General features: G+C 40.1%; 1 protein-coding gene across 8 annotated transcripts in view; it reads right to left on the bottom strand.

The window, feature by feature from the left end:
- Positions 1-473: 473 nt before the first annotated feature.
- Positions 474-24,308, bottom strand: part of TEAD1 (TEA domain transcription factor 1) — a 261,349-nt gene continuing 237,514 nt past the window's right edge. For all 8 annotated transcript variants that reach the window (XM_012744245.3, XM_076002163.1, XM_076002165.1 and 5 more), the window contains 3 exons: positions 18,994-19,134; positions 13,949-14,101; positions 474-8,309 (listed from right to left, as the gene is read on the bottom strand). In XM_012744245.3, coding sequence (XP_012599699.1) covers positions 8,196-8,309; positions 13,949-14,101; positions 18,994-19,134 — 408 coding nt within the window. In that variant the 3' untranslated portion in view covers positions 474-8,195. The remainder of the gene's footprint in view (positions 8,310-13,948; positions 14,102-18,993; positions 19,135-24,308) is intronic.

Raw genomic sequence — 24,308 nt, forward strand, 5'->3', positions numbered from 1 at the left:
TCTAATTACTGAGTGCAGAAGCATCATGCAGGCAAGAACCATTGCTGTATTTATCTCTGCACCCTCCTCTGCTCTACCCTGGCTCCTGGCATGTGCCTTGCCAAGTTGGGTTAGCGACAAATGCTCAACAGCTGGGTCTGTGTGCTAAGGCCCTGTTATGGTACCAGTGAACACGGGACTTGGCTTCTCAGGGTAAGTCTGGGATCCACAGACAAGCTGTTCTGCAAAATATATGTTGATTTTAATGAAGCACTAAAGAGACACAGAGGCAGGCAGACTGATGGACTGACTTGTGGGTGCTTTTAAGAAACTCTGTAGACATAACACCTAAAGTTCCAATTATTGAGCTTAGGGGACACTTCAAAAGGATCAAGGCTTCCACCTTCTTTACTCCATCCTTCATATCCTCACCCACAATATAGAAAGCACATTTCATTCTGAACAACATACACTTTTGCAGATAAAAAAGGTGACCCACACTTTCATTTTCTTTATTTTTCATTGATACCGTATGAATACAAAGTTTCTAGAAAGCTACAAAATATCTACCACTTTATCAAGAAGGCATCAAAATGTGTCACTTTGCAAAGACATGAAAACACCTGCAGGAACTGACACAAAAATAGCATTTTTAGAGTGATGAAATAATTGCACTTAACTGTCATGGATATTAAAGTTATCACACATATGTACCGCGAAAGCTAGAATACATTTTTTTTTTTTTACAAAGCACTTTATAAAAAAATTCTCTGCACACAAACCCTATAATTTTCATATAACTATCATACTAAAGATAAATTCACTTTAAAGCCAACACTTAGAACATTTTTAAACAAAAAGGTACCAGTACCTAAACACAGACGTTAACAAATACAAGAATACTGTACTGCCAAGAGGTTTAACCAAATGCCTTTTGAAAGTTTCTGCAAATAGGTTAAGAAAAACATGAGAATTTGCACACCCCCCACCCCCATCTCTCCAATCTGCCCAAGAGGAACCCAATTACCCAGAGGCAGGTCCCACAGCCCACTCCCAGCAGCAGTACAATATCAAAGGAACCACCGACCAGATGAACGCTTACGTCACAAGCCCAATTTATACACATAACAGGAAGACACAGACTGTGAGAATCCCATTAAGTCATTTAGAATGTGAACAAACACACATGGCAAAAACCAATTTACATAAAATTTAAGCATATTAGAGAATTAAAGGCTATTCAGGTTTCTTTTTTAAATGTTACAAAATTTTTTTTTGTCATTTTTCAGGCACGTACTGTTTTTGTTTTTACTTTTTTTTTTTCCTTGTCTGCAGTCATAAGCCTACTGAAAAGGCCTACAAGAAGTAAATCTTTCAAGGAGGTAACAGGGAGATGTTTTTTTGTTTGTTTTTAAAAGAAGTGCAGTTAATATCTAATTTACAGTGAAACTAATCACAAAAAATGACTAATGGAAAAGAAAAATCAGAGACTGGTTTCCAACTGATGCACACCCAGATTCTGTCAGCCTCTCTTACAGACAGGGAAGGGGAAACAGTCTCATCATGGAAGGCAGACACAAGAGTCAACCTGAGTGAGGTGGAATCTAATGGAAGCTGACCCCAAATAATGACGAATGAGAGGGAATGGAAATGCCGTCTCAAATACTAAAATGATGTAGTGTGGCTTATGAGTGATTCAATGCAAATTCACAGAGTAAAAACAAGTTACGGCTTAGGAAGTAGGACAATAAATACAAATATTTCATCTTATTTAAATGGTGCATGACTTCAGTGAAACTACCCTTTGCGATGCAATACATTTTAAACACAAAACCTTCATCCTCAACGATAGAAGCAATGAGTTTTATGACAGAGAACTACTCTCAAAGCAAAGCACAGTAACAGTTGAAAAGAGAAGCAAGAACACAAGCACTGGACTAATTTCTTCCAAGTTGTGGTATAGCACTGGCAGGGAAGGAGCTGGGAATTCAAGCAGCTAACCAGAACTTGGGGGCTGAGACTATTTCCTTTTCATTTGATTGTTTTTGTTTGTTTGCAGAAGTTTCTATACATACTCACAACTTGGAGTGGATGGAAATCACTCCTGAAACTTCAGAGCCCAGAGAGGGTATTCTTAAAGACACCAGGTAGAGACAGACAGAACATACATATTAAGAGTACAGAGGCTAACTTTCAAAGATGTCTGATATTATTTTTAAGTCTATATTAGCAAAGAAAAATCTTTTTTTTTTTTTTCCTGGCTTCTTTTTGGCTGGTGTTTTTGCCTCCTTGTCCTTTTCACTCCTCTTCCTTACCTCTATGAGTTTTCCCAATTTATACAAGGTTTTGACAAAAGCCATCACGGACTTTAAAGAGATGGCCCTTTGAGGGCTGGCACGAACATTCTTTGAAAACGCCAAATTGCGAATGGTGCTCTCTTTGGAGGTTTTCTCATAGCACATTCATACACAACACTCGGAGTCCACATGTTTGCCCTAAGGAGAACACTTCAATTGTAATGACCCTAACTCACTTTTGTTCTGCACTGTCATCTCAGTTTGAGGCTTCCAACTTTCAAAATGGTATCACTGTGTAAACCAGATTAAGTGCGCACTGTCATTTGAATGGAAAAGAAAGTCTCCCACGGAGACTGGACACGAACACATGGAGAAGGAGAAAGCTGTAATATCTGTCCACCGGCTGAGATTCTGCTGTTTGTGCGGAAGCTCCCTCACGCGGATGCAGGGCGGGGTGACAAGATGAAATGACACACCAGGTCACTGGCACACACAAACACAACAGTTTCCGGGGTCCCTCCTGCTGCAGTGTGCTCCGGGTGAGTGGTGGTGGGGGTCCCACTGGCAGGCACACTAGCAGCGGGTAGGGACCACGTCGTGCTCTTGTGAACAGAGGCCTGTGGTTGGTTACTCATCCCGGTAAACCAAAGGCATTACGGTGATCTCAAAATATTTTTGGTCTCTCTACAAATTATCGTATTATGGCAGCACTTTTCTAAGCTGGAATCTCAAACCAAAGGCACTTTCATGCTAGAGTGCAGAAGATTCACAAATAGCTACGTATTTGGTCATGAATTTCAAAGGCAACATTAGAAGTACAATTTGCTTTTCATAGTAAACTACGAAGTTGCAACCTTCTGTTTTGGTATACACATTTCAGAGTGTGGTCAAAGAACTGACTTGTGTTCAGTTTCAGATTTTAGACCAAGAAGTCAGTTTCCTATAAAACTGGAGAAAAAAATGGGCTTAAAAAACAAATAAAAAAATGAAAACAATTTTTGCTTGCTCTGTTTCGAATAGTGGGCCAATCTGCAAATGAACATGAGGAATTGCTGTAAGAAAAGGCTGGCGGCACGACTAAGGTATTACTAAGGCACTGCTTACTGGAACGCTTTGGCAGCTCTGAATTGAAAACTTCCTAAAAAAGTAACAGTAGTAAGAGAAATGCTTCCAGCTTACAAAAGGGCTCACAGTTCCGAGGCAGCCTTTTGCACTGCATACCCTACATGCAACATCTTGAAGATTTAAGGCTTTTCAGAAATGACATGTGCAGGGCTTTGCCACAGAAACATCAACATAAAGAAATAAGCAATGCAGACATATCCTCCTAATGTCACAGGTGTGAACACCAACAGACAGAATTAGTTCTACCCTTCGTTAGTTCAGGTATAGTGTACCAGAGCATATACAAAATTATACAATGTGTACCTGGTTTGTAAAATTGACTGTCATCTCATATGATTTAAATAATTTATGGTTGTACAAAAACAACTGCTAAAGCCACCACAGTATTGAAACCTAAAGACCACTTGGGTTTAAAAGTCACTTGGGGACTTTTAACACCAAGTGCTCGGAACGAGGGGCTGTTTTTTTGGCTGGTGTGAGTGCAGGACTTTGCTGCCGGGATGCTTAGCAAATAGAAATTTGACTTGGAGCCTGTGGCAGGTGAATTGTCCCTGGAGTAAGTGGAAAGGCTCATCAGCTGTCCTGTGTGTGTGTGGCTGCCTCAGACAGCCGCCGTCAGTGGCCCTGCAGCGTGGGGAGCAGCAGCGGGTGATGCTGTGCCTTAGCAAGGGGTCCTGAGTCTCCCCCTTCTGAACAGACCCTGCCCACACATTCTTAGGGATCATTTAAGCATAGAGCACCGAAGAACAGCCCCCACCAGGGGAGGCCAAGGATTAAAGTGGAACCCCGGAAAAGTCCTCACTGACCAGTGGGGTGATCTGGACAAGTCACCTCCCCTCTAGGTCTCAACTTCCTTGCCTACAAAATGAAGGAGAGTAGATTGTGCTGTCTTTTAGATCAAGAAAGTTCTATGAGCCCTCTTCTGGAACTGATCCCTCCCCTCCTCCGCCCCTAAAGACGAAATGTTCCAGAGGTTTCAATACATTCTACAAATAGCGCTGATTATAAGGCAGGAAGTAGAAGCAGCCCAGAGGAAATACACTGAAACGATGAAAGGTTTGATAATGACACCCATGAGCTCATGAAAAATAATGAAAATTTCTGGGGTTTTATTTTTCTTTTTTACCCCAGCAAACTAAGGGATGAAGATCAAATCAGAAACACTCTTCAAACAGGTGTGATTACAGGGATGATGGCGACCAGCTGTTCCCAACTTCCCCAGGGAAGAGCGAAAGAATACTTGTAGTAAGAGAGAGTGTCGTGAAACAGAAGTTCTGAAACAGTAAGAAACATGGACAAGGCTTGTAGGAGAGCAGCTTTCACAGGGTGAAGGAGAAGAGAAAACAATTTCAAACATGGCAATTGTGACCTGTTATCATCTAGGTTCTCGGCTGGGGGTGATTTTTGCACCCCATGGGATGTTTGGCCAAGTCTAGAGACACTTTGGGTTGTGAAAATTGGAGGTGGCAGGGAGCAGGTACTAGTAAACCTATTACAGTGCCCAGGACAAGCCCTGCACAACAAAGGTCTGGTCCAAAATGTCAACAGTGTTAAGGTTAAGGAACCCTGGTCTTAGGCAGCTTGGACATTCTAGGATTTTAGGACATGTTCTGAAGAAGTCATGGTTTTAATTTGTCTCTATGCCGGAAATGAATGCCAACAGATCCAAGCCCAGTTCTTCAGTGCTTCCCTGTTTAGGCTGTGGAAATTTGGCCTCCAAACTCTGCAGTGAGAGCATGAGATGGCCTGGAAACAAACCTGGGTCAGCAAGAGACAGAGCACCTGAAAAAGTAGTGAAGACAGGACTCTAGGAAGGCTTTTTTATGGTTTAAACAGTTTGGCCGGATGTGGTGGCTCATACCTGTCATCCCAGAACTTTGGAAAGCTGAGGTGGGAGGATCACTTGAGGACAAGAGTTCAAGACCAACCTGGGCAACAGAGTGAGATTCTGTCTCTACAAAAACCAGAAAAATTAGCTGAGCATGGTGGCATGCACCTATAGTCCCAGCTACTCGGGAGGCTGAGCCAGGAGGATCACTTGAGCCCAGGAGTTTGAGGTTGCTGTGAGCTGTGACACTGTACTCCAGCCAGACTGGGCAATAGAGCAAGCAAGACCTTATGTCAAAAAGAAAAAAACAAAAACAAAACAAAACAAAAAAACTTTTAAGCCACAGAGAAAAGACTGCCATATAGAATGAGGGACCAGAAGGAGACTCAGATTAGGTGCTATGATGCCAATCCCACCCAAGGATCTAATTTGGGAGAGAAAAGAGAGGCCCAGGAGTTTGGAGTAACTGGACTGGTGGTTAAGATAGGGAAACTATCTGTCCTGAAGAAAGCTTTAGAAGAACAAGAAATAAACTTTCTAAAAATCTTAGAAATGTTTTAAGAGCAAAGAGTAATCCTCAAGGTGGATCAAGTAAACCCACAAAATTCAACTACAAACGCATTCAGGAGGAAGATGTGGGTGGTGAAGCATCCGAGGGCCCAGCTGACTCTGTGAGGTCAGCAGACTGGGGTGTGCCCTTCTCTGTAACCAACAGAGTTGTCCTCTAGCTGGTCTTCTAAGGGTCCCAGACTTTTTGTGCTTTGAAAAATAAATCCCAAGAGCTCTCTTGGCAGCAAAGAGCCCCATTCCCCTGTGGGAATATGAACCAGATAATCTCTCCCCTGAAGTGTTGGGATGGTCTAGCTTTTAGCCATTTGTACCCAGTCTTATAGACCTCGTCCTGGGAGGGAATGGGGGTTCCCTTGAGGAAAGATGCAGGAAATAGGGACAAAAGAAACATCCCCAAGAGGGGTATCCAATAGAAGTCATTATAAATGTGATGACCATGAAAGAAGCCATAAGCCAGATGCAGAGTGGACGACAGGGGCAATCCTTCCAAAGCTGGCCTGGAACCAGGAGGGAAGAGCAGCACCGTCCTGCTGGTCTAGGTATGGGGTGGGCATTCTAAATGGGGAGGGCTCTGCACATTCTCCTCCAGTCTTCCCAGTGACCAGTGGTGCATGTGTGAGAGGTTAGGCTTAGTCCAGTGCTTTTCTGTTCGCCACAAGCTAGTCACACCTTCATGCTCGTAACCACAAGATACTGACCAGTGTACAAGCTGGGGCAAAGCAGGTGGTGGGACAGGGAAGGGGGTGTATAAGTTACTTGGATGTGGTCAAACTAAGTTTTTATTTTCTGGCTTGGTAAAAAAAAAAAATCTTGACATGTTTTACAAGTTACAAAACTTATTTCATGTTCTATTGTGTTAGCATATTCCTACCACTTATAACAACATCATTTTCCTCTGAGAAGTTGGAGGGGCACCCTCTATTCTTTCCCAGAGGAAACTCTTATGGAGATAACCCGAGACATGCGGCCACATCAAACCAACTCTGCCTGGGTGATGCTTTGGAATATTTGGATTGCGAAATTGAATCTCTCCTAGATAGAGAAGCTTCCAAATGAGCCTGTTTGAAAAGGTCAGAGATAGACAATTGGGTCTGTTAAAACTAAGTCAAACAAGTACTGTGACTTACTGAGAGATAAGGAAATGGATGTCTTTAGAGAGGATATACCTAAGTCTATAGACACAGATTGAGATATACATACATGTCAGCACCTAAGCAAACTGAGTGACACTAAATAGATGTTAATATGCATATCAGGTCACCAGAAATAAAGAAGTTATCCACAGGCTGGTGAGGATGCTTACAATTTTCTAAGGAGCAGAGATGCTGAAACTGATGAGCCTTTCACTTGCCTGGTCAATGAAATTTTCTCCCAGCCACAGGATTCTGGTATACTTTGCATCTCACAGTGCAGTATTCATGCCAATTTTAAAATTTCATTATTAAATTTCAGTGGTTCAAATATTTACTCATCTTAATAAAAAAATTTGGCTGTCCATAATAAAATATAACTGCACACACAAGACTATAAACATTGTAAGTTTAGATTTTTCAGTATTTATCTACTTATTGCAAAAAGAGCCATTTTTTTCATTAAATAATCAATCATCACATTAGTACAATACAATTTTATATTTTTAAATATACTATATATGTTAAGGATAAGGGGTGAAGTTTTCTTCCTTTGTAATACCTGTTCAAGAGTTTAATGGATTAGGAGATTAGTTTTAACCTTGAGGAAAAAAGTACAAATTTGTCTCATTAGGATATTTCTACCAAGCATTTCTTAAGGCTATAGTTTAACATTTGGTTTCAAAAAGAAAGAAAGGTTTCATTTAAAAAATAATTTAGTGAATTACATTCTTTCATAACTTCCACCCTAATTAGTTACAAAGATAAGTCTAAAGATTCTTAGTTTTGTGTACTAATTTACATTTATATTTAAAGATTAATTTTACTTGTATCTTAAAACAAGAATTTTATGTTGGAAAAAAGAGAACTAAATACATTTGTATAAAGGCTGTAAATGTCCCATGGCAAACGCTCTGTCTCAATATTTTCTACCACAATTAGAAACAGGGCTCTGCAGAGAGAGACTTGGGTTGTTAAGGTTCACCTTTCCCGAGGAATTGTGGGCTGCAGATCTGAACAACACATAAAAACAACTCAATTTCTCTTTTTACAACTGTACCAGAACTTCACAGCTACAATGATAGTATGAACACATGAAAAGATGACTTCACTCAAACAGGATTTAGAAAAGTTGGGGTGACCTCGGGGGCCAGGGCACCACCCTGTGTGGTGAGGTTTACAGTCAGTCGTTCGATAATGGAGAGAGAGTGTGTGTGTGCACATACGTGTGTATATACAGATATCTATATATATAAATAACCATGTTCAGTCCTTTACAAGCCTGTAAATATGATGTTGTGCTCCATGTTCACTATTTGAAACTTCAAATACACAGGCCATGCAGAGGAGAGTTTCTTGTGTATCCCTGTTTGTTACCACCTGTTAAGATAAAAAAAAAAAGGTACATATATTTACCACCACTCACTTGAAAACATGTTATATCTGTGCATGACGACTATAATTTCAATTGGAGAGGAACACTCCAGTAAGTCCAATAGAGATCTGCTCGTCCTTACTCTGTGTCCTCTCAAACTCCTGGCCTCAAGTGATCCTCCCGCCTTGGCCTCCCAAAGTGCTGGGATTACAGGTGTGAGCCACTGCACCTGGCGGGTCTGTGTCCTCTAACACAAATTCAGAACACTATAGGTACAACTTGAATCCCTTCCAAGACCTTACAGGTAAAATCTCACCCATAATCTGAGCCCAAGAAGAGACCACAAAAAATAAGTATAGTTTGTGTTTTTGGTCTTGGGTTTTCTTTGGATTTCTTTAAAACAAAGAGAATTTTCTATAATTCTGTTCTACAAGACAATCACTTATCCTAGGAAATTATCTTCTATCTTTTAAAATTTATTTTTTAATTGACAAATACCTCACACACTTCTTTGTGGTGAGAACATTTAAAATCTATTCTTTTTCCTATCCTAGTCTTAAACTTTTGCTAAATTTTGTTTCACAACAGCCCATGACAGACATCCACGAGTGCCCTGCTCACCAGCACTGCCTGCACTCGGCACATTACTGGCCGAGGAAAGGAACAGCGGGGCAGGTAAAATCATGCCAAGCGACAATTCTTCTCACTGATACAGGCTTTACCTTTCAAAATGTCTTCTGAAACACTCATCGGTTCCCTTCCTGAGTGGCGCCTCTCGAACCTTCTCCTCCCTTCCTCATGCCCACGCCTCTGCCTTCTCAGCTTTCCGGAAGATCCGGGGCTTTCCGGCCCCAGCCACCGCCGCTCCCTCCCGCCAGGCCCTGCCTCCTCCCCCCGCCTCTCGCTGGTCTCCATTTCCCAAGCCACTCTCAGAGGGAACTTTCTAAAAGCAAATCTAATCAAATCACTCAAAACGCTTCAATGACTCTGTTGTTTCTGTGTCTGATCAGGCCAGAGCAGCGTCTGAAGACGTTTCGACTTTGAGAGCCTCGGTCCGTAGGCCTGAAGAGGGAAGTCTCTCCGCACTTCTGGTTTCCTCACAACTGGCGCACCCGGCGGTCCGCACGCGCGTATGGACCACGTGCAGGAGATTTTTAACGTCCGCCTCATCCAGTGGGATGTGAGCTCCTGAGGAGCAGCGACTAGTTTAGGGCATGGCACTCAATAGCCATTTAATAAATATCTGCTGAATGAATGAAACTCACATTAAAATAGCCCACGCGTATCGAGGGCTTACGACATCTACTCGGTATTAAAGGCTTTACAGATCGCCCCATGCGTTATTACAGTAGCTCTGAGTGGGTGCTTTTATTACTCTCCTTTGACAGAGAAGGAGCTGAGGGGTCAACTGCTGCCCATTCACCTGGCAGGTATCTCTCAACCGTTTCTTCCTCAGGAAGCCTTCTTCAGGCTTCCCCCTGAACTAGGTCAAATCCTCCTGCTCCACGCTGTCTCGGCACCACATCCCTCCAGCAGACAGCTGGAGTTCCCGTTCACATTCACTTAGTGAGGATGCGAGGAATGCGCCTCAGACCCCAGGACGGAGGTCACGGCCCTCATTACCTTACAAGGCTTTATTTACTTGCCGCTTTTGCCCTGAAGGGCCATGAGTTACTTACTGTGTGTCTGGCATTGTGTTTTATTTACACTGCATCCCAGCAGTGACTCTCCCTAGTTTAGCTGAATGAATTAAAACATTCTTAATGATAACCTTGAGGTGAGGGTGAAGACTTGAGCATCTTGTTTATAAAGGAGGTGAAACTGTGGTCTTAAGACTTTAAATGAGCTGCCCACAGGCTTAGAGTCTTAAACCTAAGTCTTCTGATTTCATGACTGTAACACACACTGCCAAGTGTCTTTTCTATCAATTCAAGTCTTAATTAATGTCTCTCACTGGCTCTGTGACTTCAGGTAGACCTAACATTCCTTATCCATAAAATGGGAATAAAAATGACCTCACAGTTTTGCTGTGAGAATTCCACAGAACATTTATAAAGGTTCTAGTTCAGTGCCTAGAACCTCCGCAATCTATTCTACCTTCTCACAAACTTCCTATAAAGAACATACAGTAGGCTCTCCAATACCCGCAGGTTTTACATCTGTGGACTCAACCAACTGTGCATTGAAAATGTTTAGGGAACATAAACCAATAAAAAAAATACACGTTTTATAAACAATACAGTATAACAGCTATTTACATAGCATTTACATTGTATTAGGTATTCTATAAGTAATCTAGAGATGATTGAAAGTATATGGGAGGATGTGTGTATGTTATATGCAAATACTATGCCATTTTAAATAAGGGACTTGAACAGAACATCTGACTTGAGTGGATTTTGGTGTTCTCAGGGGGTCCTAGGACCAATCCCCAAGGATACTAAAGGACAAATGTATCTGGGTTAGGCTTCATGATTGAGATTAAAAAGGAGAAAAGGAAAAAAAAAGTTTCTATTAGCCTATATGTCTAAATATAACCTCAAAAGACAACAGAAATACTTGGCCCAGGGTTTAATTGCTGCCTTCCCTCTGTTGCTATCACCAGGGCCTGACAACTACAGGCTCAGCTCAATTCTTAAGTCATCCTGATGAAATCATATAACCTAGTTTACCAGCCAGTACAGTCTGGAACACAGGCTTTGCATCTGATGTACCTAGTAAAATACCTCCAACACCGTCTAACATGTGGCTATGTCCCTACACTCCCACTCCTGGGAAGAGGTGAAAAGTACAACTTCTCCTGTTCATCTTTTAAATGATTTTATTTTCATAATTCAGGCGTGCTGACTTAATTTCAGGTTTTCTAAAGCTAAAATATTATTTCTAGCATTTATTTATTTCTAGCTATTAATTCTTCAAGAGATTTATTTAGTTGTTTAATGACACTTTTTTGAAATTAATCTAATCTGGAGAGTTCTTGGGATGGCTGTATTGATTGAAGCCACATATTCCAAGGGAATGTTACTGATATACAGGGATGTTTTGCTTAACAAGGATACTTTCTGAGAAATGTGTCGTTAGGCGATTTTTCTTATTGTACAATCATCAGAGTATACTTATTCATACCTGGATGGTTTAGCCTGCTACACACCTAGGCTATGTGGTCTAGCTTATTGCTCCTAGGCTACAAACCTATACAGCACATGCTACTGTACCGAATACTGTAGGCAAGTGCAACACAAGGATACATTTGTGTGTATCTAAACATAGAAAAAGTACAGTTAAAATATGGTATAAAAGAAAAAAACGGTACTTGCCAGACCAGGAGATGCTCTGGATGAGTCAGTGAGTGAGTGGTGAATGAATGCCAAGGCCTAGAACTTACTGTACACTACTGTAGACTTTATAAATACTGTACACTTATAGGTTATACTATATTTATTTTTTTAAAAAGTAATCATGCTACATTATGATGACTACATCATCACCAGGTGATAGGAACTTTTCGGCTCCATTATAATCTTATGAGACCACCGTCATGTATGTGGTCCATCCTTGTCCAAACGTTGTTAGTGGTGCATGACCCTACTTACATGGGCTTTGTGTGTAATGGGTGCTTTAACACTTTTCCAGGGCATATTTATAACAGCTGTGTCCCACAAGGTAGAGTTTTAGGGACCAGGACATCTTCCTTGGCATGCAGAAATAGATTCAGAAATGGTTTTTAAGGAAACCTCCCAGAGAGATAGGGTGGCCATCCACGCAGGGTTTTGGTTAATTCCTGAGAAAGTCCACAAGAGGATCACACTCACCTTCTACTCATCTGAGTGCTAAGGTGATGCATCTGTCCTTAAGGGCTGGGTATTTGGCCACAATATAGGCTTGCTGCCCCTTTCAGCAAGATTGTTTCGACCAAGTTGTGTTTTGACATTTTTTTTTCAGTTTAATCAACAGAAAACACCCAGATGACAAGAACCTGCTGCCTGCCAGCACTATAAACCTTGAACTGCTCAATTTTCACCAAAGGATCATTAGAAAAAAACAGTACTAATGAATAGTTATTAAAGAACACTTATTCCAAACTCTCCCCCAGATTACTGGTTTCTAAATTTTAGAGGGACATGGGCACATCTGAGAACCCATTGAGATTCTCTCCCTGGAATAAATAAAAATTATATGCAAGATGATCTGTTTGCCAGGTGTACACTAGCATGTGAACTTCCTGCTGCTCACCTGCCAATCCCCTATAGCAGTGGTATAAACCTGACTACACTAGAACTACCTGGGGAGAGCTTTAAAACGAAACAAAAAACATGATGCTGGGCCCCACCCCAGGGATTCTGATTTTATTCATATGGGGTAGGGGCTAGGACTCACTGCTTAAAAGCTTCCTGGATGAATATAATATGCAGAGGGTTTTTACTTTTTTTTTTTTTTTTTTACAGTGGTGTATAAGAGCTGGCTCTTACTGGCTCATGAAAGTTACTATTAAATATGAAGAAATTTCATGAGTTGAACCACCATGGGTAGCTTGAAAATGCCCAGGGAGGACATACTTACACCATAGAAACAGTCATAGGGTATAAAGCAGAGGTTTTGGGGAATTGGGAAAGAGTTTTTTTTTTCTTTTTTTTTAAACCAGCACACCACTGATTGAGAACCACTGTCTGAATGGAACCAAAAAAACCAGTAGGTAAAGAATTCCTGCTCTAAGTATTCTAGTTCTTAATCCTACTGCAAAGGGTAATAAGGTAGACTTTCAGAGGGCTGGGTATTTGGCCACAATATAGGCTTGCTGCCCCTTTCAGCAAGATTGTTTCGACCAAGTTGTGTTTTGACATTTTTTTTTCAGTTTAATCAAAGAATGTTATTTTTTAAAAATGAGGCTTACAAAACCCATTACTGCATATTTTATATTTTGAGGATGACACTGTTTCTAATAACCTTCCCAAGTCCCCAAATGAAGCTCTCAGGAGAAATTTGCTTTAAAGTTAAATATCAGAAACGCACACACACAGCATTATCTGGGGGCACTGGTGTGTTTTCCCGCCGTAGACCTTGAACACTATTGTTTTTCTTTTCCTTTAGCTGCCCATTAAGTTTAAACCAGATTTTTCAGCCTATGCAGAACATTTCCTTCCCTAGGTCCTGGTCACTGCATTCTATTCTAATTTGCAGTTCTCCTGGTACTAAGAGCTTATATTGTCTTATCTTAATGCATGTCACTTCTTATAAGGCTTTGCAAATTCTTCATGAAATGAGTCAAGGTATGTTTGAAGTATGAACCTACTGACTCAGTTTTTGCCTCATTTATGACCTGCATGCCAACATTGCTGCTGAGACTCAAATTTGGCTAACACTGGAATTATCTGGGAAACTTAAAAAAAAAATACAATGTACCTAGGTCCTATGCACAGAGATCCTCATTTAACAGATGTAGGCTGCAGTCTAGGTGTCAGGATTTTTTAGAAAGTTCTCCAGGTCTTTTTACTCTGCAGCCAGAGTTGAGACCTTCCATGCCCTAGGGATATTGTGAAGTCAAGGCTGACTGACCACCGAGGGCCCAACCCAACAGCCTGGTCAGTTCCCTTAGCCTAGGCGCTGGTTCCTCCCAGGCCCACTATGAAAAAGATGAAACAGTTACCAATAAAATTGTGAAGTTTTCCAAAACACTGTTCATCATATATTTCTCTGGTAAGTGTTTGAGCTTGTGGATGAAGTTGATCATATATTCACACATCGGGGAGCGGTTTATTCGGTATACAAATCGGCCATTCTCAAACCTTGCATACTCCGTCTGTGAGGAAAAAAGGATTTGAGCATTTTTACACGTTTGACTTCAAAATACATGAGACTGATGTTACTGCCTATGAAAGCATTTTCCTTTGTCAACAGGAATCATCTGCTCTATGCTATACTGTTTATGTAGTTTACTTAGTTAAAAAAAAATCCTATTCTCTAAACTTACTTGGAATCCATTATTTTTCTGGAAATAAAAATAGTTAGAAAGATGATAGCTTTAAAGAAGAGTTCGACAGATCCTTTTAGCAAAGGTCAGAAAAAAAAATATAACAGTCTTAGTGATTCTTTACTTGGAAGAGACCTGTGAGAGCCAGGCACCAGCAGCAAGCTACAATTCTTCAAAGAGCCCAAAGAAAATCCCTCTTTACTGCAATAAAGGCACACAGGCTAATAACCAATACAGCTAATTTCTCTACCTTAGAAAAAAATCAGTTATTTCACACTGATCATGAGCCCCTGAATGAGGGAGGGTGGGAAGAAAGGAAGGGAGGAAATACTAATAGTGTATGTGTAGTTTGAAGATCCCATTGAAATACTAGAAATAAGAAACACATTCCTAGATAACTTTGGATCAAAAGGAATTAGGAAGGAAATTACAAACTATCTAAAAGAACAATGAAAAAAGTATACATCAAAAATTAGGGGACACAATGAAGCTTTACTTGAAGGGAACTTAAATTAAACTGCCTTATGTCTTTATCATTAAAGATGAAAAATTACAGAACTAAATACACATTAAAAAGAAACCACAAAATAAGCCCAAACCACCAAGAAACCAAAGGAAACCAGGAATAGGATATTAATAAAGATAAAAGCTCAAATCAATGAAACAGAAATTTAAAATGTAGACAGAATTTTAAAACTGATTCTTTAGACAGACAAAATAAACCTGTCACACACTTAAGAAAGAAAAGAGGCTAAACCACAATTACAGGAGATTAGAAGATATATTAGAGATTACTTCATATAACTCTAAGGCAAAAAAAAACGAAAAACAAAAAAAAAAGAGGCAAAGAAAACCTAGTGGATAGGGACGCTTTCCCAGAAAAATACAAATTGCTAATCCTGAACTAAAAAGAAGTGGAAAATGTCAATAGGTCAATTACTGTGGAAATGATGAGAACTAGAAAGTTGTTTAGAGATCTACCATTGGAAAAGGTAGAGACCACAAAGGCTCCACAATGTCAGTTACACAGGAGAAATAAGTTCAAGAGATCTACTATACAGCAGAGTTAATAACAACGTATTGTACTCTTGAAAATTGCTAAGAGAAGATTTAAGTGTTCTCACCACAAAGAAGTATGTGAGTTCGAAAAAAAAAAAAAGAAGTATGTGAGTTAATGCATATGTTAATTAGTTCAATTTAGCCATTCCAAAATGTACATATTTCAAAGCATTTTATCTTGTATACAATACTTAAAATTTTTATTTGCCCATTAAAAACAAATAAATAATAGATGCTGAAAAAAGTTATAAAAACCAGATAGTTTAGAGGTAAGTTTTATGTAACTTTTAAAGAATGGTTACTTCCAATGTTAAACTGTGCTAGGCCACAGAAAAAGTAAATATCCCAATTCTTTTCATGAAATTAATGCACATTCAGCACTGAAATTTGACAAAGAGATTATAAAAAATGTATAGATTAGTATCAATTATGAAACGTGCAAATTCTAAGTAAAATATCGGGAAATAGAACCCAGCAATGTATGGGATGTAGGACTTTTTGGGGAAGGCTGTGGTGGTTCATACATAGGAAATGTATGAACTTAGCTTGTTAGGCAACAAATTGGAGAAAAATCATATAGCGAGAGTTGTAGAAAAGGCATTTGAAATAATACTGCAGCCATTACTATTAAAAATCCCAAAACAGGAATAGAAAGCACTTAAATGAGTAATAAGGCCATTTATAAAAATCAACGATAAATATAACCCTAAATAGCAAAACTCCAAAAATATTTCTACTAACATCAATAACTGCACAGTATAGCTACCACTGCTATTTGTTTATACAACTGTGTTGAACATTTTAGCAAATGAAAAGTGAGTAAGGAAAAAAAAACTGGCATAAACAATGGAAAAGAAGAGATAAAATAAGGCTTGCTTTGTTGTTTTTTTTTTTGCTGCCACTAAGATTATATACTTAGAAAACCTAAGAATCTAGGAAAAAAATTTGCTAAGATGGCCATACTGAAGATATATAAGCAAAATCCAAGCACTTTTTTCTATTCTAGTATTTAGATTCTAGAAATGGGAAATTACAAATTATATAATATTTAGAAATATAGTTAAATAAGAAATGGACAAATCTATATGATAAAAACTATAAAATCTCATTAAAATAACAAATGGAAATGCAAATGCAAATAGGTTCCTGCTTGGAAAGATTTACTATCAATAACCTATCAATTTTTTCTAAAAATAACACATAAATCTAATGCAATTATAATTAGATTGCTCAAACAAGGTTTTTGCTTTTTCTTTACATTTTTAAATGACTGAATTATTTGGAAGAATAAATGCTGGTTAGTAGCTAAGAAAATATATGAAAAAGAATAACAGTGAGATCAACAGGTCTCACCAGATATCAGAACACTAACTCTAAGGCAAAAAAAACGAAAAACAAAAAAAAAGAGGCAAAGAAAACCTAGTGGATAGGGGCGCTTTCCCAGAAAAATACAAATTGCTAATCCTGAACTAAATAAGTTCTTTTAGATAGTTTGTAATTTCCTTCCTAATTCCTTTTGATCCAAAGTTATCTAGGAATGTGTTTCTTATTTCTAGTATTTCAATGGGATCTTCAAACTACACATACACTATTAGTATTTCCTCCCTTCCTTTCTTCCCACCCTCCCTCATTCAGGGGCTCATGATTAGTGTGAAATAACTGATTTTTTATTAAGGTAGAGAAATTAGCTGTAACCCATTGTAATCAAATCAACATGGTATTGGGCTATGTAGAGAAAATTTAGGGTGGAATAGAATAGAGAGACTCCAGAAATAGCTCCCAGAATATATGGTAACTTAAAGGGGACAAATCTGTTCAAGTGGAAAAAGATGAATCATTTAACAAACGGCTTTGACACAAATGCCCGCCTATTTGGAAGAAAATATAAGCAGGCTACCGTCTCCTATCAAATGCAGACACACATTCTAAAGGGATGAAAGGCTTATATGTAAGCTTCACCTGCCACACACACCAGCTTCTCCATGAAAACTCCTGGGATTTTATGAGTCAAAAGCAACCTTTTCCTGCTCCCTGAACTTGCAGAAAGCTTTGGATGTATCATCTGAGGACACATGAAGAATAATTTGAAATCTGGGAAACTGGGTAACCTGTCTGGTTCATCTTTTCTCACATATGCCTGTCCAGTCAGGGAATTCCATCTACAGAGAACTTCCCTGACAACACTGCCTAACACCCACCTTCCACGCTCCCACCACCCATGGGTACCTGTGCTGCCTCCTGTTCAGAGGAGATGGTGGTCCATCTGCTTCCAGGTCTCCCAGCTCTGGAACCCTCTCCTGGGGCCTCCCAGACACTGTGTTGAGCCACCTCCCCTCCTCCCCAGTCTGTCTGTGTCTCCTTCCTACTCACCCCAGGGCTGGCTGCTGCTCCCCCAATTTAATCCATATTCCTGTGCTCTTGCCATTCCCTCTCTGCAGCTAGTTCTCCTTCCCACAGCTTTAATTACCCTTAATGCTTAGGGTTCCCAATTGGTATTTGCAGTCTTTATCTATTGCCCAAATTCTAAGTCTTGCATCTATAATCATCCCCTGGTGGTTTCCTCTTGAACACCTTATTTCCTCATCTCTGCCAGTGGCAGTACTGTCCTTCCAAGCATAAAATATGAATGTGACCCGTGGTTCTTCCTCCTCTTTAATCTTTGATATCCAGTTGGTTTCCAAGTTCCACTCAAAATATTGTACTGGATTTCCAGGGCCACCATTTTAGTAAAGCTCCCGACCCTGAAGCTCAAACTGACCATCTAAGTCAACTCCCCCATACCCTCCTCTGCCAGCACAACCCTCCCTAGCAATACCCTCACAAAGCCCATGCTTTGTGCTCGGAAAGGGAAGACAGCCTGCAGCGTATCAAATCCTCATTGCTCAGCCCAGGGTCTCCTCCTCTTCCCACAATGCATCCTCTCACTCCTCAATGCAAAGCCTGTGTGCAGCCAAACTTGGCTCCTGGACCTGAGAGGTCTAGGACTGCTGCAAATAAAAATTCCTCACTGAACACATTGCGACTGGGTGATGGGTGAAAGACATTGGAAAATACAAGCTCAAAGGGAATGCCAGCTGCAAACATTCACACAAAGCAGCTCACACTGCTCAACCAAACATATGTTTTTTACAAGGGAGGGGGGCATAAAATATAAAAGGCATACATAGGTATTTTATCCTAATATATGAAATATATTTATAATAATTATAATGAAAGGAGTAGAAATAGCAAAAGCAACAATATCAAACCCAAGGTGTTAGCGTTTTAGGAGGCAGGTGCTCATCAGTTGAATACCACCTTAATTAACTGTTATCAGTAATGCCTGGGAGTGCCCTGACCTGGGGTGGGCTGGGCAGGGCACTATTCTGAGAGGTGCCAGGGTGTCCCACGAGGCCTCACACAGAGGTGCACAGCACTGGCTGGGCAGGGCAGAGCCGATTTCAGACTCAGAGAGGGCTGGCACAGGACTTCCTACTCACTTTCTTTCATGTCCTTCCAAATCATTTTGCCTTTTTTTTGAAGTAGTAGGAAAAAGAAGTGGGAGGAAGGTGCAGAGGAAGGAGGAGACATCCAAAAGTACAACTCTCTGCCCCAATGAAGGTTTAAAGGCAGACAATGGTCTGCCCTGGAATGAAGATTCTGGTATACAAAAGCCAACTTACCTCTACTTTTTCTACTACTTGCTTCCCAAAAGAGCAAACTTTGGTGGAACAGGTGACTGTCATATTTTCGGAACTCTCATACTGACTGGTTACACCATAAAAAGCCCCAGCATCATCTTGAATATTGCAGTTTAAATCAGCCTGTTGGAAAGGAAATGCAGGTGGGAGTTATTCTCTCATCCCAGGGCACCAAGCAGTAACTGTCAGGGTAAGACTTCTATGCAGGGGAGGGGAGGGGAGGGTTGGCTTGGGGAGGTGGCTTGGTGAACAAGTTCAATCAATGCCCATCAATCATTTTTTGAAGAGGGTGGTAATTTAGGCAGTCTTCCCTTGAACTGACATGCTACATGTATTGATTTCCTTTTACTTTCTTGCATTCAGTATCAGAATAATACTGTATGCTTGCAATGAAAGATCCACAAGTTCTTTGAAATATGTGCAGAAGACAGGGTATGAATTAGATTCATATTCACTAAACTTTGGAGATATTTAAAATAACAGGAGACTGCAGCTGACTAGCCATTTGTTATATAAGTAAAAACAGAAACTTTACTGTTTCTGTTACAAAATTACAGCATCCGGAAGGGAAATAGTTCCTATTAAAGACCAGCTTACAATGATGCTAAATAATTAACACAAATTGCCACTCACTTAACACATGTTTATTAAGTACCTACAATGGGATATTATACAGAACTAGGTATTATACAGAACTTGGTTAGAACCTAATATGGGAGACAGAGACATAAAATAATTATCATTCAGATAGGAAATAAGTACCATGTCAAAGGTACTCAGAGTTCCAACAACAGAAGACATCACTTTCAACCAGAGGTCCTAGTTAAGTATAGTTAAGATTGGCAAATCAGAGAAGGCTGGGCTGGGGGAAGAGTACAAGCAGAAGCCTGGGAGAAGTGAGTTTGGAAATGTAACTTGAGCGCAGGGCCAGGAGGACTAAATAAGGGGTGTGGATTGCATTCTCTAAGAAATGGGGACTCCTTGAACGTTTAGGCGCCAGGAAGTGATGTGATTAGCTCCGTGCTTCAGAGAGAAATGTCTCAGCAGGATACACTGTCCATTGCAGAAGGTGGCTGCTGCAGTGTTTGGTCACTGCTATGGTCTGGACATGTCCCCCAAAGTTCACGTATTGGAAACAGAATCTGCAGTGCAACAGTGTTGGAAGGTGGGGCCTTTTGGGAGGTGTTCAGATGTCGAGGGCTCTGCCCTCATGAATGGGTTCATGCAGCTACAAAAAGGGTTTTTGGGAGTAAGTTGGCTCCCCTCCTTCTGCCTTCTGTCATGTGAGGACACACAGTAAGGCCTCACCAGATGCTAGTGCCTGGATCTTTGACTTCTCAGCCTCTAGAAATGCAAGAAACAGATTCTGTTCTTCATAAATTGCTCAGTCTGTGGTATTCTGTTATAGCAACACAACACAGACTAAGATACTCACTGATTAACGGTTCCCCCTTCCCTCAGGTATCTATGGACCCCCTACTATAGATCAAGTGATGTCCTTAGCAGTGGGAATAAAAGTGTGAGCAAAAGCTGAGCCAGTCCCTGCTCTTGTGGGGCCTGATTTAGTGAGGAAGGTATCACAGCAGAGATGAGCCCCATCGTGAAAGGCACAGGGCACACGAGAACAAGCCACAGTGGGGAGTGGGCCCCCAGGGTCTGGGATGCTTCTGATGATGATGCAGCCTGGATACAAATAAAGAAGCTGTGGGGTATTCCTTAAGAGAGAATACGGGGGAGTTCAAAGGGCATACTAAAGAAAGAGGCAGCAAGGGAGAGAGGACGGCAAGAGAGCTGGGGAGGTGGGAAGGTCTGGTCTCATATCCTAAGACTGAAGGACACAGGAGTGACGAGCAGATAAGACTGGCACAGTGACAAGGCACCATCAGGTCTGCATTCCAAAAAGGCACCTCTGACCACAGCTCACAGAAGACTCCAGAAGGGAGCAGAGTGAGTGCAGACGGCTACCAGGCGGCGACACAGCATCCAAACGAGGCATGACAGCATGTGGGCTGGTGTGGTGGCTGCTGGGACAGAGGTGAGTGTCAAATGGGACTTTATATTTTGTGAGATTTGTCACATTTTGGCTAATTTTCATACCTGGACAGGTACTAATCATCATGAAGACCTGAGTTATCCTATATATTTTTCATTGAGGATCTGCATTTGAATTTCCTTCTTGAACTGAGTGTCAGGAAAATATCCATCTCCTTAGCCAAAACTTCCTATTTTCTGCCTTCAAATTAAAAAACATGTATTCTCTATATTCCCCCTTTTACCTTATGTGGCAAGAAATCCCAAGCTAAATTCAGTGCTCAGCGCCAGTAATTAACTTGTCCCAGGTGCTTCTAATAGTGACTAACAGCCAGGGCCCAGCTCCTTTTACAGGTTTCCAATCTGCTTTAACTTGTACTTGTCTGGTTTTATATTATTCATAAATCTAGTAAGCTTTCTCACATTTTGCTGTTTGGATTTTATAGGGTACAAATCATAAATAAATAAAAATACCCAGGTGTGCATTTTGCTCACATTCAAGGGTTTAACATTTGGCTCCACAAAAGAGCAGCTTAGCAGGAAATGATGCATGTCTTTCCCTAGCTGAGATCTGCATCTGAGCTACCCAAGGCTGAAGAGGCCCCTGGGTCTAAATGAGCTGCAGCCTCCAGGGGAGAAAGGTGACCAATCCCTCCTCACACACGGGAGCTCTGAACACTGAATTACCATCAACCTTTCCACAGGCAGTTGTTACCTTCAAGAACTGCCACTGTCTTGTTTTGCTTCCACCTTAAAACACAGCTTTGAGAAAAGTGGCTCAGGTGTTTTATAGTGGTGGGATTAATGCTCTTACTATTATGATGTAGCTTGTGCCAAAAAGTTTCAGTATTTTTTTTAAAAAGTAAAAATATGCATGTGGTAAGTAAAGGGGAAAAAAAATCAAACTATAAAAAGGGCATGAACCCAGGAACTTGCCAACCTCCCCACAGGTGGCACCGTTTTTAAACTGCACCCCCCCCTCCTTTATTTGACAAAATTATTTTCAGGAATAATCATACGGAACCAGTGTTGCCCATTTCTCCAACATCCTTTTAGGATATTTAGCATTTAGATATTTAAACACACACATTTCCTCCTTTTTTGCACAGAGTAGCATACTACACTCTTCTAAACCGTACTTTAAAAAAATATATATATATATGTACACACGCACACATCTTAGAACTCATAGGACTGATATAGAATATTAGTATAATAAAGAACAACCATTTAAAATAATGGCCACTTTCTAGTGGCCGCATACTATTCCACTGCACACATGTGCCATAATTTAATACATGCTCTACTGGTGAATATTTAGGAAGTTTCTCAACAAATTGCAATAAGAAGTTTATGTTAAGCAGAAAAAGTGCAGTAGAAATTATTTTTAACTTTAAAAAATTTCCAGATTTGGAAAAGAGGAGTCACATGCTATGAACAAACTGTGAGCTAATATTATAACTCAAACAAACTGGTTATTTGTATTACTAGCTATTATTGCTAATAACTAGTTATTAGTATGTAATCAAGTTGTTTTAAAAGACTGGTGAATAATCAAAAGCAGCATGAAAAGTCAAGCATAGTGGCACATGCCTGTAGTCCCAGCTACTTGGAGGCTGAGACTAAAGGACTGCTTGAGACCAGGAGTTTGAGACCAACCTGGGCAACATAACAAGACCCCAGCCCCAAAAATAAAAAAAAAGCAGTCTGGTGTTTTTGGTGTACAGAGTGGAGTGCGGGATGGGACACAGGGATATTAGCAATTGGCAGGGAGGCAATTAATTGGAGAGTAAATAGAGTTATGTTGTTTAAAAAAAAACTGTCAATATCAACTAACTTAAATTTTACAAAATAATCTGTCAATATATACAATTTTAAAACACCAACAAGATAAGTGTGGTATTCACCATGATTTGATGTTAGCAAAACCGCTGAAAATGTTCACAACAGTCATGTTCCCATGTACATGGGGTTCCACATTTAAGCCATATTGGTGAAAGCAGCTGCCCTGTAGCAGGGACACACCTAGCAGATTTGACAGCTAGAGTGGATAATTTTTTTCTTTTATTTTAGCGTATTATGGGGGTACAAGTGTTAAGGTTACATACATTGCCCATGCCCCCCTTCCCCCCTCGAGTAAGAGCTTCAAGAATGTCCATCCTCCAAACGTTGCATATCTTATTCGTTTGGTTGTATATACCCATCCCCTCCTCCCCCCTCCCCCCCCCTCCCGACACCCGATAAATGTTACTCCTATATGTCCACTTAGGTGTTGATCCATTAATACCAATTTGCTGGTGAGTACATGTGGTGCTGGTTTTTCCATTCTTGAGATACTTCCCTTAGTAGAATGGGTTCCAGCTGTATCCAGGAATATACAAGAGGTGCTATATCACCATTGATTCTTAAAGCTGAGTAGTATAGAGTGGATGCTTTTTAAGACTCCCTTCCTTTATGTGACAAAATTATTTTCAAGAACATCAACATTCAATTTCAGCTGTTTAAAATTTTAAACACAAAAACTCCAAAAGCAGAAATGGAGAATGACAGAATTGAAGTAACTTGTTTCCTCTTCTTCACAATCACTATGCTACTGTTGCTCATTTACAAATCTGTTTAACCACCGGAAGAGGGAACACATTCAACCTGCACCTGAACCAAGTTCAAACAATTCCAAACTATATTAAGAACTTACTCTGGAAATGAATACTAGGCTGAGTCCACATGTGTTACTAAAGAGGTAATGTAATGGATAATTAATATGTGTGCTAATTAGAAGCATATATATGTTGTAAACATGTATATATGAAATAAAAATTCAACACTAATGCTGCCAATTATTTAGGACTTAGGCCAACAACAGATTTTTTGTTTAGAACCGTAGGCACATAGTGATAATAAAAAGGAAATTGATTTTTAGATAGTTTTGCCATTGTTTCTAAATTCTAAACTCCTTTTTGCTTGCACCTGGGGAAGACCAGGCCCATCACCTCATCTTAGCTTTACCTTTGCCTCTTAGAACTCCCCAGATAATTTTAATATAGTTTTAATTTGGAATATCTGATCTGTAGTTATAATATGAAGTATCAAAAAAGAAGTTATTCAAGACTACCCAACCTACCTCAGAAAGCACCTCAACAAATAAGTTTTAATATTGTTGATGTTAATGTTTTCACAAAAAAATTAAAGTATAACATACATTCAGAGAAGTGCACAAATTGGAAATTTACAGCTTAATTTTCATCAAGTCAACTCAGTACCCAGAT

This window comes from Microcebus murinus, chromosome 4 (assembly GCF_040939455.1).
Source record: "Microcebus murinus isolate Inina chromosome 4, M.murinus_Inina_mat1.0, whole genome shotgun sequence".
Lineage (NCBI taxonomy): Eukaryota > Metazoa > Chordata > Mammalia > Primates > Cheirogaleidae > Microcebus > Microcebus murinus.